Source organism: Protopterus annectens, chromosome 3.part1, assembly GCF_019279795.1.
Source record: "Protopterus annectens isolate FY-2018-M chromosome 3.part1, PAN1.0, whole genome shotgun sequence".
Classification (NCBI taxonomy): Eukaryota; Metazoa; Chordata; order Ceratodontiformes; family Protopteridae; genus Protopterus; species Protopterus annectens.
The window spans coordinates 1,090,120,476-1,090,135,539 of record NC_056732.1 but is presented as its reverse complement, the minus strand read 5'-3'; the positions used below and the strand labels follow the sequence as shown (position 1 = coordinate 1,090,135,539).

The 15,064-nt window shown below is 42.3% G+C and overlaps 1 protein-coding gene across 1 annotated transcript in view; it reads left to right on the top strand.

The window, feature by feature from the left end:
- RDH10 (retinol dehydrogenase 10) overlaps nt 1-15,064 on the top strand; it is a 140,430-nt gene that overhangs the window by 53,463 nt on the left and 71,903 nt on the right. The window contains exon 4 of the mRNA XM_044067228.1: nt 6,433-6,578. Coding sequence (XP_043923163.1) covers nt 6,433-6,578 — 146 coding nt within the window. The remainder of the gene's footprint in view (nt 1-6,432; nt 6,579-15,064) is intronic.

Below are 15,064 nucleotides of genomic sequence, written 5' to 3'. Positions count from 1 at the left end.
TTTTTTTTTCATAAGCACTTTGTCCTACAAATTCCTAGCCTCAAACTCACTCTAGTTACCTGCTGCTTATAGCTGTGAGCTTCTGATTGCTTTAATATTCCTTATGATGCTCTGTAGAGTGCACCCTTGTAAAGGTGACTTAATCCAAGATGGTATGTACAGTTATTTCCTAGAGGTGCACAGTCTAAAGGCATTTGTAAGTAAAAGTATAAAAGCACAATTTGTCCTTTTTATAAGCCAATGACTGGGTATCTGATCCAAACTCTGATCTAACTCCGCCACATACACTAGACTCTTGGATCCAACTCATGAGTGCCTACCTCTACCCATAATGCCCCTGTCAACTAGTTATAACCCACATCTCTTTCTGCCATAGAGCACAGATGTGGACCCTCTTCCGTAGAGCTTTACCCGGGTATTCAGCTTTTTGTGAGCAGTTACTAGTTTTAAAACCTTTCATTTATCCTTTACTAATTTACCTCCCTCCTCTCCTGATTGTAGTTATTTGGGGTTTCCTTTCAGATTTTTATTTATTTTTTTTAATACCCTTTGCTACTCTTTACCAGGTTTTTCTGCTCTGTCTAGGGTATTCCTTTCTACTATTTCTGGTAGTCCACTTTAAAAAAAAAATTGCCATTAGCCCTCTTTCTAGGCCACTTTTACTTATTCTTATTGAAACTGCTGAAAAGAACTGGCTTTAAAAAGTGCACTTTCTGTGGGCATAAGATTCTCAACTCTGCCCACAGGTAGTGTGTATACTGTCTTGGAGTATCGTACCTCAATACTGGCTGCTCCATTTGTGCTGCTTTTAAGTCTAGGGTACTTAAATGGGTGGAATAAGTTTTATACTTAAGAGGATGCTGCCACCTCCTTCCTGTTCTTCCAGTGTCAAACCTCTGGTTGTTGCGTCTTTTTTGCTTTTCCCAGTTAGGGGTTGCCACAGCAGAACTCCAGTCCGCTAATGATTTGGTAGTTATTTTTTACGTGCCGAGTAATACTGCAAAATCCTCCTCTGAGGCAAATGTCTCAAAAGATCCCCCTACCCAGTCTCTGAAATGTACTGTTTCTATCCTGTCTTTGGAGCCTCTGCAGAAATTTCTAAAAACATTGGATCTGACAACTTTGGGTCCTAAGAGAAAGCCCTCCGATCTGGCTGTTCTCCAGGATAAGCCTCCGCGAACATGTTCTGCTGGGTTCACTATTGAACGTGTTTCTCCTTTGCTCCATTCCCCTTTTCTCCAAGGGAACCCAAGGAGAGAGTCTAGGCCCCAATAAACCACTTCCATTTTGTCCTCCAGAAGTCTTTCAGAGGCCAACGTGGATAGGATGACTTGAAATTCCTTTTATGCTCTGATTTTTAGGTGATTATCCCATCTCCATCTCCCATCACATCCATGGGCCTCCTGTATACTTTCTCCGATCAGTCCCATGGTTTTAGAGCGTTCTTATCAAAGACCCCAGAGTGTCTGTTTCTGATCCAAAGGCTACTAGATCTTTTGAGTCCTACAGCCTCCCTGACTGGTTCCACCCAGATTCTTTTTGGATCGGGATGAGTCCCTGAGCCAGAACATTGGTGCCACATCCATGGGGTCTGTCATATCTGTCCTTGCCCCTTGTGACTTCAGTATTGGACAACACTGGTCCAGTTCCCTTGAGCTATGGATCTGAGCAGGGTTAAGACATAATAGCTTCAGAGGTTTCGATTAAAGTACAGCCAGCCAAGGCTTCTGGTCTGTTTTGCCTTTGAGGTAGTGGAGAGGGTTTTCTTTTGAACAAGAGATTGAACTACTCTCTCCTCCTTGGATCCTACATCCCTTCCTCCTTTAACGTCCAAGCTGTGATTCTGAGTCTGTTTATACAGGGACAAGCCTGTACCATCTAGCATTCAGATAGTCCCTATCTAGGAACTCCCCCTCTCTTCAGGTACCTCTCCAGACCATCCCACTCAAGAGGTTCCCTGAAGGAGAACATGCAAAAAGAGATGCATAGATTCTTCTATGGAATGTCTCTCAGAAGATGTGGTCTTCAATGAAGGGAAGAGGTCCTGCAGATCTCTGCCAGATGTCTCCTTTGGAGACCTAGAGATCTTTAACAAAAAGGTGTATGGTCTTCAAATGGGCCAGACCCAAAAGCTTCCAGAAAAACTGACTTTTCCAGCAGATGAGCTTACTGGCTTACTGTCTCGCTGGGCATGGAAGGAACCAGATTCTGAGCCCATTCCCCAGATAAAATTTTGGCACCATCAAAAGATGGATTATATTGGAGTGAATGAGCCCCCATTGCTGTGGTTGTGGCTACTAAAAAAAAAAAAAAAAAAAGCTTGCAGAGATCCACAGTCCTCTCCCCTAACAGAATCCAGGGCATTGGACAGGTTTGGAAAGTGCATTTTTTTTGCTTCAGTGACCTTTTGCCTTGCGGTACCAGAATTATGTAGCACACTCCACAAAACTACAAGTCCCTCTTCCTGTCTGTGGAGGACTACAGCAAGAGGTCCTTTTCACTGTTGGCCCCTCTTATCCATTTTCAACATGTCCATGAGGTTAATATCCTATGCTGTGGAGGGTACCTCACAGGGTACTGGTTCTGGCATAGCCCTTGGGAGATGTGCCTGGATGCATTTATGTGACTTTGAGGAATGTTTCAAGTCTTAATCAGTGCTCCTTTTTGATGGAACTGCTTTGTCTGGCCCGACTGTGAAGGAAATGCTTTTCTGGGATGAACAGGATGGAAGGACCCTGGCTGCTTTCCTGGAATGAACAGGATGGAAGGACCCTGGCTGCTGTAGGGATATGACCTTTTCACAGAATCAGAGGAGGGAAGAATCAGAGGAGGGAAGAAAATGATGGTTCGGCAAGTCCCAGGGGTCTTTCTAGGATTCGCGCAGGGACAACTTGGCTGGGGGGGGGGGTCATATGGATAGAACTTGTCCACATGGCAAGGGGAGTCCGCAAAACTAGGGTTTCCAAGATTACTTTACGCATAATGTCTTTCAGTGCTCCTGAAAGATTGCCCAACTACCAACTTCTGGAGGCAGTCGGGGGGGGCGTAGTACTTGTCTTTGCACCCAGTCACCTGGTTTTCTGTAGTAAGATTCTTGGGTGCCAAAATCATTTCCAGAGGTTGATTCATACCATTTCTCATGTCTGCTAAACAAGAAAATAAGGCTTCCCGATGTTCCAACCAGTCTGAGGCTGTAGCTCAGATTTAAAAGCTGCTAGACAAAAGGCATCCCAGGAAGTCCCACAAGACAAGAGAGGATTCAGAACTTACTCCAGGTACTTTTTAGTGTCAAAGAAAACTGGGGACTGGAGACCAATTCTGTATCTAAGCAAACTGATCCAATTTGTAAAGTCATAGTTCCGAATGGTCACTCGAGTCTATTTTAGTTCCGAATGGTCACTAGAGTCTATTTTACTGCTAATTTGATCTTCAGGACATGTACTATTGCATCAAGATGAGCAGACTATCCTGAAGATTTTTGTGCTTTTGGCTGGAAGACTGCCTTTCTCCATTCAGAGCCCTTCCCTTTGTTCTTGCCACAGCTTCCAGGGTATTTGCCCAAGTGTATGACAGTTGTAGTAGCTGCTCACCTGAGATTGCTGTGATTGTGTTTCAGTATCTAGACTGGCTACTCATCTTCCCAACCAAGCATCTCAAAGTCCAGGGACTATCTGCTCCATCTCAGAGTGCTATGCATTTCAGTCAATCCCTCCAAATCTCATCTACAACCTGGTCAGAGGCAAGTCCTCAGTTGAACACAGTAAATCAGCCTGTCTTCCTTTACATTATGTGGATATAATCTGGCTTCAGGTACAGCAAATTCTTGTTTACCCTTCTGGCAGACTTGTCCTTCAGGATCTAGGTTTGATGACCGTGGCTATAACTAGTTCAGTGGGCTGTTTTTTTTTTTTTTTTTTTTTTTTTTTTTTTATGTACATTCTCCAGTGGACTCTAGCTCTTCAGTGGAATCTTCCTTTTTTTTTTTTTTTTTTTTTTTACAGTCAAACGTGCTACAGCCTGCAAGGCTCCTCTTCAGTTAGACTGTTTCCCTAGGCCATTCTTTTATTCTGTCCCCTCCAGTTGCCACAGTAACCACACCTACCAATTTGGGTGAGTGGTGCTTCTTGGGATGGAATGTCCAAGGCATGTGGCCCTCCCAAGAGACTAATTCTCATATCTATGTCCTAACCATTTGAGAGCAGTCCAACTAGAGTTGTAGGCCTTTCAAGATGGTCTTCCTTTGTGGACCATTGTGATACAAACGGACAACTTGACAGGTTTTGTACATCAACAGAGAGGTGGGGGGAACCTGTTCTTACCCCCTTTGTCAAGAGGCAACAAGAGTGTGGCACTAATCTTTCCCCATGTGTGTTGCCACTAGAAAGCAGTTGGAAGTTGCAACTTGGCATATGGGCTCACTCTGCAGGTCCCTTTTTGATGCTGCACGAGTAGCCTCACAATCAGCAGAGGAGAGCATTTGCCATTATATGGGCCAAGTTTGTGGTCTTTTTGCCTGTCCCTTCAAGTGCAGCAGGTTCTCTGCCCTAATCCCCTTCACCCCCACCAGGGGGAGTCAACAAATGCTGTATGTTTGGTCCTCTCTGCCTCCTTTAGGCTTGTCCACCATTACCTTTGCTTTCATAATGCTTACAGAGAGGGCTTTTGGTTGAACTCCTTTATCCTTATTGCCCTCCTTTGGCCATGCCCAAGTGTGGTTTCCCCTTCCTTTGCTTTATTTATTTTTTTTTTCCCCATGTCCTCCAGGAATACTGGACCCCAGTCCAGATCTTCTTGCATCCCTCCTGGATGGAACATCCCAATATTCCAGGCCTCAAACTGACCCCATAGTCTCCCCAAACATTTTGGGATTCCCAGTTTCTAAAACTACCCTGGCCAAATGGATTTCTGATTGCATTTCCTTTGTTTACACACTGCAAGGTTTCTCCCTGCTAAACCACTTTCTAGATAGATCCATGGCTATCTCTTCTGTCTTTTGGTAAAGAACTTCAATTGATTACACTTGTGCAGGAGCTACTTGGACTAAACCTCATGCCTTTTGTAGTGCGTTACAAACTAGATTTCACCTCCAGAGGCAGAGATGGCTTTTGGTTCTGTGGTTCTCTGGAATATCTTTACATGATGGGCCACCCAGGATTCACGTAGTAGGGGACTCTGTCCCAATCTTTAAAAAAATGGATGAAGGACAACATCCGATATTGGTGCTCACCATAACTATGCATCAGTTGTCCATTTTTCAACTCTCCTCCCTCCTTCCCTCTCCTAGAGTGATTCTGGATATTGCAGAACCCTTTTGTTTCAGGCTAGAGCCCCAGCTCTCTTTTCTTTAATGATTATTTGTTTGGGTCTTATAAAGCCGCTGCGTTATAAGCACATGGCTTAAAGCTCATTATGTGCATTTGATATGATGTGAGCTAGCTAGATGTTTTTTAACTTTTTCTTTTTTTTTTTTTTTTTGTAGACTGAAGTCTTTACATTCAGAAACTCTTATGATTGCAGTACACTGAAGTTTACATACAGTATTATGATTGCAGTACACTGAAGTTTACATACAGTATGCACTTTTTGATAAGACTTTAAAAATGTATACTATTTTAGCAGGAGCTCTGTCCTTTTTGTTAGCCTTGTGTTCATCTGTGGCAGGTGCATTGCTTGGGCTAACCCTGAAATGTGTCTCTGATCTTTCATTAGACACTAATACTGTATCTTAAGGAAGCCTGTTGTATACCCTTGGTAAGAGTAAATACTGCTGAAACATTGTTTTGCCCAACAGTTTTCCCACTCTGTAATCTAACATCAAGAGCTGGTTTCTGTTAGCACACTGTTTCTAACTATGGCTCATAAGTCCTCCCCCCCCCCCCATTAAGATGGTGTATAGTAGTTACTGACTTAGGTATGTTAAGATATGTGGGGGCCATCATTTAAGGTGGCATAACGTGTAGCCCGTTTAATGATCCTTTTTATATTTGTACATTACTAAGGATGACAGAGGTTTCCATCGTGTACTTCCTGCTGTGCAGCTGCCTGTTTTTAAGGGTCTTTATCTGCTTCAAAAGGGAGGATTAAAGGTTTTCAGAGTTCTTTTGTAAGACTCTACAGAAGTCTGTATTTGTGTTCCTTTCATGTCTAGAATGCTTAATGCCCTCATTATATGCAAGAATGCAATATGAAACTTCTTGCTGTTGGGTGCATTCAGCATGCATCCATGTTTGCTGTTGCTACAGAAGATTTTTCTTTTCTTATGCTGAGCCACATCAAATAAAACATGTTGCTTAACCTTTTTGAAAAGGTTCATTTGTTATGTAAATTGTGTTTGCTTCAGTGGCACCTAAAGTTTTTTTTTACTGTGCATTAAACTGGAGTCCTACAGATTTATATTTACATTTCTTTCCCCCTCTTGCCACCAAATTTCAGGATTATTGTGCAAGTAAATATGGTGCTGTGGGGTTCCATGAGTCACTAAGCCATGAACTGAAAGCTGCTGAAAAGGATGGTGTAAGCATGACGCTGGTTTGCCCATACCTGCTGGATACTGGCATGTTCAAGGGATGTAGAATTAGGTAAGTTGACTTGTGAAATGTGTGTGTTTTTATTTTACAACATTCACACTATTGGCATTCTTTAGTTGGTACCAGCTCTACCAAAGAGTTGTCTCTGAAGGTACTGGCATTTTATAGATTGATAGGAACAGTCTGTATGGTCTTGCCATAGCTTTAGAAAACAGTGGTTTTGTTCTGTACATGATCTTTGGCTTGAACATTCAAATACAGTATTTGTAATTGCATTAACCAGGCCAAAACTGTTAAGAACATTTTTATTTTCTTAGCTTAAGAGGTAGATTTCTTCACAGTTGTACCGGTTTCATTTCCTATAGATAGCAAGTAGGTAGGAAAAATACAATGAGTCATTTGGCCGTATCCATTTTGATAGTAGCTTTTAATAGCAAGTCTGTGGAGAATGGGGACATGTGAGGGGACAGCAGTAAGGGGATTCGAGAACAATGTAAAAGTCACTTATTTGTAATGACTTAACATATCTGGAATTATGAGGTCACAGAATTAAATCAGTGATGTTGATATCCCTTTTAGGGCTGCCCAAAACACTGACGTATGCAGCCACTTTATCTGGCAAGGCAGATGTAATGTTGAACGTCAAGCATATGTTTTGTATTGTGCTAATGCTGATGCTGCTAGAAGTCCTTTACAAATATGTTAAGTCAGTCCATGCTTCTATAGTTTTTTGTGGAGGACTCTGCAACGGTGCTTGTCAAAGATCAAGTAGTGCTGATGGAAGCCATTAACTTTGTCCTCCACATAAGGTATAAACAGTAGCACTTAAATCTCCTTTTAATTTCAAGTCCAGCTAATAACTCTGCTTGCTGTCCATTGAGCATCTTAAATGATTGTCGGTCTTTGCCTGTAAACTTCTTTTTATTTGGAGGGTGATAAAGGAAAGGTAGCAAATTGCATTCATAAATGTTCTTCCCCCATTCATGTTGAGGCCTGTGTCTTTTGCTGCTGCAAAAGGTGAACTGCAGATAAGCTCTCTACTTCTGAAGTATTTGGAACCATGAAAATGCGTGCATGTATTGTTCACCAGAATTTCAGATAATAGTCCACTCTGGTGAATTGCAGTCATGCCAGGTGCATGTTCAAAATGTGCACTTTCGCAGAAGTTAGCAGAGTGCTGCCACAAAATACAGGAGTATCCGTTTCAACTTTTTTCCTTGGTGGGTGCGATTTTTGAGTTTATATTAAGTTAGTGGGGGTATGGATGAGGCAGGTCCCCACATAAGGAATGGGGGTGTCCCCCCCCCCCCTGAAAAACACCTAGGGATTGGTTTTGTACCCATCCCCGGTAACACTTTTTGGATTTGACAGTTTGAGGGAACATCTTTTCAGTGGGTTACCATGAACATAAATACACGTTTGTGTGTTGGAGCAATAACCAAGTTTTATTGGGTATCTAAGTCTCTATCCAGTGTCCACTGGATTAGCAGGCTTATAGTCTTGATAATGCTCAGGATGAGCCCACCAACTGAAAAGATCAGGTAAAATTCCCATACTTTGTCATCCCCTCGTATCTGTCTCCATGTGGCCATTAGTCATTTTATTGCCACTCCATTTCAGTGTACTGTTGAACATCTGTCCTTGCAGTGATATTTTGTATTGTCTGTTGTACTGTGGTGGAGAAAATGGTTATCTAATTCTCTATTCAGTGAGTCAGTAGGCTTATACTCTTGTCCATGCCTCAAGTGAGCCCACCAACAAACATTAAAAGAGCAGGCAAAAATGATATCCTATTCCCCTCTCATAATCATAAATAATAAATTGTGTTGAAATGAGTAGGAAAAGATGTTAAACTAATGCACCTAGTTGTAGGACCAGGTTTGTTTGGAGAAGGAAAGGTAGGTGTTCTGCCAAGGGGCTGGAAATCTTTTTGCTAAGTAAAGATGTCCTATTTTTAAAAAGTGCAGGAATAGTCTTGGGAATGGAAAATGACAAATTAGTGATTAAACAACCAGAGACTCTTGAATTAGCTGAGCATTGCTCCACCTGGAAGCCAGAAGGATCTTGTTCTCAGTGAATCTCCCTAAAATATATGTAGAATGTTGACACTTTTTTTTTAAAGGCACTACTTCAGTTTGGATGTGCTTCTGTGGACAGACTATAGACGCTGTTTTTGTAGATGAGAAAGCAAACACCAAATATTCCCATCTTAAAACACAATTGAAGTTTTTTCCTTGAATGATTGCAGACCAAAACCTCATCACCTCATCTTGCATTTATGCATGTGGCCTCTTGAGTACATTGAGGCCATTACTGTGGACTTTGAGAGAGATGGGTGCCAATCCAGGGGGTGAATTTACAATCTGCCATCCACTTGTCCAAATTGCATTTTAATAGAGTATGAGAACATCACTTTGTGAAGTGTAAAAGACTGTCCTGTAGAAGAGGTATGTTGTGTGATACATGCCCATTCCTCTAATGTATTTATGTCGCAAATGAGATGAGCAGGTCTTTATGCTACCACTGGACTTGCAAATGTGTAATAGATTGGGTAGGATAGGGTCTGAGGCTGTATACATGTGGCAGTGGTTGCCTGTTTGTATCCTTTGTGTTGACTATTAGAGGGCGAAAATTGCATAGTTTGTGATTTAGGCCCTTGATTGTTTTGTAAGCACTCCAGCTTGGACAGATGTACTGACTGGGGCATCATGCTCAATACTCTGAGAACCGAGTACAGTGGAGTAATTGTATCCCAGAAAGAGGATGCCATGTCTTTAGATATAAGCTGTGTGATATGAAAAGATTTCCTTAAAGTAGTTGATCTGTGGTATCAAGACTGTTCATTGTCAGCATAAGTTCACAGATCTCCGACCTGAAACTAGTATGTTGCCAGTATGATGGCTACAAGGGAGATGATGCCTGCCAAATGAAACAACATTTTTTGGCATTTAATTTTAGTCCATTATTTTGACGCTGGCTGGAGAAATGCCCTTTTATAGGATTTTGTTTACCCTGGGGAATTTATGATGGCATAAAGTTTGCAGTCCTCTGCATACTTGGTTAGGCATAAACCCTTGACATTTGTTTTGACCTCCAAGAAGCAACTGTCCAAGGAGTTGCCCAAGGTCTGAACTCTCCGCTATGCTGTTGGTGACTAGCCTTTTGGAGGTGGCAGAGTGGCACACCCTAATTTCCTGGTTCTGTTTGAGCCAGTTTGCTATCCAATGAGCTACTGTGCAGCTAAAGGTAAAACCATGTACATCTATGATACTGGATTGTAGAATGATTGCCTTGTGAGGACTAGGTGTGCAGTGTGTATTTGCCCCATCCATTAATTCAGTAACCTCAGTCAGCCAGCTTGAGTAGGCAGGATCTGCCCTTGACAAATCTGAGCTAGCTAGGGTCAAGCGTTGTTACCGGTGTCATTAATTCCATAATGATCTTTTCCATAACTTTACAGGTGAGGCTGGTCAGGCTTATGGAGCTGTAATCAGTCTTGCACCCCACCTTTGTGCAAGGGGGATGACTGTCATCAATTGGTAATTGGACATTTTTGGCTGAGGACAGACTCTGGAATATGCAAAGGTACAGTTCTGCAGTGCACCCCTTCACAATGCGTTCCTCTTCTGGCCCCCATGGTTTTAAGGTGCTCAAGAAAATTAAAGGGAAGACCATGGAGACAGAAAAATGTCCCACTGCCTTTCCCAGTTACAATAGGAACTACCATGCTAAGCAAGGACCCGTGTACTGGAGGCAGGACCAGAGGAAATTGGCCTGAAGTAGAAAGGCTACTGAAAAAAAGGAAGTGACAATATGATGACCAAGAGAGTTATGGGGCCTTCATGGTCCTGTCCTTTTAGAGAACTGCTTTGACTAAATCCAGTTTCCTTCCCCTAGTGTGAAAAGCCCAATCTGACTTTTACTACTGCCCAATTCCACCATTTGTTGTTTTAGTAAACTCCAGTATAGGAGGCCAACTGGCCTAAACGGTGATTTTTCAGTAATTGCAGATTGTTGTGGTGCATACCAGAGGATGCAAACTCCAGTTAAAGACCAGGCCACTGAAAAAGAAATCCGGTGCTAATAGCCTATCCTAGATGTATCTGCAGGCCTCAATCAAAATGCTGTCCTTGCTGGCATTGCTCCCATTTCTTATTCCTTAAGCAGTACTGGTCACAATCAGCCTTGGGGATACCCATCTTGTACTAGCTTTCAAACTTCACCTGCAGTACCTGAGGTTTATGGTGAGTGGAGCACATTAGGTCAACACTCGAAAGAATGTCCATGTCTGACTGCAGAGTCAGGCATCCACATTTACCTCTCCTTGGGAGACTGTCTGCAGAGGAGCTGCAGATGGCCCTGCAACCTGCAGTGTTCGAGCAGCATGGGTTTCCACACTCAGCCATGGAAAGTCCAACCTGAGCCCAGCTCTGAAGACTGTATTCTTGGTGGCACTTCTGGATAAGAATAGTTGCAGGGTCCTTCTAGCAAAGAAGGTAGAGGGTGTAACTGGCTTTTTTTTTTTTTTTTTTTTTAATACAAGCATAGCATACCTGACCAAGTAAGCTGCCAGACTCTCTAAACCATATGGCACTCTCTATCCTAGTGAGTCCTCTAACCAGGTTACACTAAGTTATAGTGGTCCCCAAGGAACACCTGTTACCAGCAGACATGCCTCCAAAAGAAGTACATCAGTCTTCTCTTGTATGAAGAGAGAATTATAGTGGTCCCTAAGGAACACCTGTTACCAGCAGACATGCCTCCAAAAGAAGTACATCAGTCTTCTCTTGTATGAAGAGAGAATTGAGCCAGTGGGTCAGTCAGACTCTAAGGGATTCTATTCAGATCCCCAAATCACAATTGGGCCCCAAGTATGAATGCACTGAATGAGGCCTGGTGTGCTCTCACCTAAGTGTTCATGAAAATCTGTGCATAAATGTAAAGTTAGCATTCCTTTATACTCTGGAGCATTCAGTGTCAAGTGAGACCAGGCCATGCTATACAAATTGTTCTGGCAGCTACATGCATACTAACATAACTCTGTGGCAGACGTGTTGTGCAGGACCTTGGTGGACCCCAACAGACTCATCCCAAGCCATTAACAACAAATGAGTGACGGTGCAGTTAACAGACTTCTTTGCTTGGGAAAATTCTGCTGTGTACATCCCAAGCAAGGTTTGGCAATGTACTACTACTCCAAGAACTGGAGAGGTCTGTCTCTGCTTTCCCTCCAGTTCCCATGTTCCAAGCGGCCCCTCAAAGGATCAAGGAGGGGAAGGCAGACTCTATACTAGTTGGTCTTTTTCCCCATAGGCATCACTGGTTCTCTTCCATTTGCTTCATCTGGCAAAGGAGACTCCTTTAATGATGGAGTAGCATAACCAATTTTTAGCGCTCTGCAAGGTGGTCTCATTAAAACCTGTCCACGGAGAGGTTAATAGACTAATTGCCCTAGAGCCCTTGACTCTTGGCTAGGCTTGTATCCCCCAAAAAAGTCAGCACCTGTCACCCCTATCAAGGAGGGACACTGGTGGAACCCCTGGGAAATATTTGAGGGTCAGTGAGGTACCCTGACTTTTGTATACGAAGTCTATTCTAGAAACTGGGCAGCCTCTACGAGACAAACCTGTATCTCTAGCAGGTTTTGTTGATGTCAACAGTCTCCGCCTAGAGATGTGGCTTTAGTTCCCTTTGGACACCAGCAAGGATGTGAAAAAATCCTGAGGGAAGGCTAGTAGTACCAGAAAATGCAGTCATACTTGGCAAATTGGAAGATATTCCTCCACTAGTCAGAGGAACCCATATCCTAAACATGATGTAGCCATGGTTTTTCAGTACTCCTGTAAGCTTTTTTTCTTGCTTTGTGTACACATCACTGAAGGTGCACCTCTTGGCCATTTCTGCTTGTCTGAAGTTTGACCTCCTATTGACATCTAAACCATATGAAAGCAGTTTAAACAGACACATTGGGACCTGCCACTGAGCCTGTGGTAACTGGGACATTTATTTTTGTGAAAACTGCCTTTTTAATTGCAGTTGCATCAGCTAGGATAGACTCTGAGCTCTTGGCCTTGATGTGCAAAGAACCTTTCATATTTCACAAGGGCAAGGTGACCCTGTGCACCAATCTCGGTCTGCCAAAAGTAGTTGGTGACACTAAAGCAAGTTTTCCAGCTGTTCCTGTGCCTTGGAGCAAAGGGGGAAACTTTTTATACTCTCACCTAGACAGAGCCAAGAAGACTGGAAAGAAATTGTTTGCAGCTTTTGCTGAGAAAACATTACATTTCTGTAACCAAAATTGCCATAATAGTAGGCACTTGAGTGTGATCATTGTTGCAATTCTGCTCTGGAATAGTGTCCTTTTTATTTTCCTAGGAATCCAGGGCTGGATGGTAATCCTTTCCCTACACATGCATGCAAACACTTTGTCCTTTGCCATTTTTTTCCCTTAGTATTCTTAATTGGGTCAGGAATTCTGGGGAATTTTTCTGCCAGTCAGATTCTCTATCCTCCGTAATTGTAACCTTATTAGGAGGCAAGAAAGAACAAGATTACAAGTACATGAAGACAAGAGGGTGCTCAGCTGTTTGCTAGACCACTGCAGCAGACTTCCCCAAAGTTATGATGGCAACAAGAATCACACTAAAACGTATATTCTAACAAGTGGGTTAACCAGTTATACTTGCTTGATTCTCCTGTTGATGGGGAAGAGCTACAGTCCCATTCCACCAGTAGTAACGAGAGGGACCATTGGTTTGTAATGTGTGCAGCACATGTAAATGACGTGGTTGTACACAAGGCAGTAAAAAAATTCTTATTGAACTGAGCTTAATATATACGTGCCTATTTATTTATTTATTTATTTATATATATATATATATATATATATATATATATATATATAGGAGGCAAATTTCGTACCCCCATACCTCTCGAAGCATGAAATCTGGACAAAGTCCCAAAAATAAAAACAACTTTTAAATTGCTCTCGCAAACTTAGAAAGTTGATGCTAGCATTGGCATGAATTTTCTGAAAGGTATGAAGTCAAACATAGTTTTATGAAAAAAGGAACAAAAATAATGAGGCAAAGACCTGTACATTCTAGAAAAAAAATCTGTACAGTTGAGGTATGTTAACCCCACACACACACACACACACACACACACACACACACACACACACACACACACACACACACACACACACACCCATTAGTCTCAAACCATTTTTTCCTTGTTGATGTCAGTGTGACACTGACATGGGCAAGATCCAGCTAGAGTAAGCCTTCATCTAGATAGATATGTGTGTGTGTGGTTTTTACCACAGCTATTCCAGGACCATCAGACTTCTGCAGCCCTTGTCTCTCAACAGGCCGTTTGGACTTGCAGTCCAATGGACCAGAACACTGTGTGGCTAGCATTCCACTCCCTGCTTCACCTCCTACCTGTTTTTTGGCCTGCTCTGCTAAGCCTGTAGCCCTTGCCTACTTGATTAGCCAGATGTTTTCAAATTTTAGGCCTCTCTCCACCCACTGATTGCTGGTGTGAATACCAGTGTCACTGTGCTATCCTTCACACACCTATATCTGAAGAGTTACCAGTGCCCAACCCAATGTGCTTGGTTCCTGGATGGTCTTTATCACCAGTAGACTTCCACCAAAATAGGCAAATTGGCATTTTCTGCTCCATTGCTACACCACCTAGCTCTTCTATCACAGCCCCAAATCATACTTGGGTCATCAAGTAGTGGTCAGGGCTTTATCCCTTTGTGCCAGAGTCGGACAGTATAAATATTTCTACAAAAAGACCTGCTTAGTATTTCCAATAAACTGTTTCTAATCTTAATGGTGTACTTGTAGCCATTGTACTTCTGAAGGACAATTGCATATATAGGAAGTGGTGCATCTCTGCAGTAAAAATGTCACTCCTTTGTAGTTGTGGAGACTGATCTTGTGAAATTCGGGTAGTAAAGACTTTTCACCAGAACATGCAATTTCTTTAAGCTGACCTACTGTGAATATAAAGAGGAAATGGGAGGTGTAGCTCAAAGTACAAAATGCAAGCATATTTGTAATGAGATGTTCCCAGTCAAATTGCAAACTATACTATTGCACAAGTTTAAATACTCTCCTTTGCAAATGACAAGGTATAAAAATGAGACTCCTTTGCTTTTGGTGATCAAGAATGTGATTAGCAGTTCAGGCACTAGTGACCATTCCCTAAATGACTTTTGATAAGATCACTGGCAGAGTTGGACAAAAGACAGTTGCATGAATGCTTGCTTTGGGCACTGTTTGCAGGCCAATATGGTGGCTACCAGTGTTGACAGAAATGTAGAAGCCACAGAACTGTGTTTCCAGTAGTTAAAAATGTATCTTTGACCTCTTAATGCTGCCGTCTTTCATTTTTGCTCAATTCTGTGAACTTTCTGCGTTTATTCATTCATTGGTGTTGCTGACAGTAAAATCTTTCATTAAACTAAGTTACAAATTAACTAGGATTAATATTAACTGAGGTTAATAATTCAGATGTAGGTG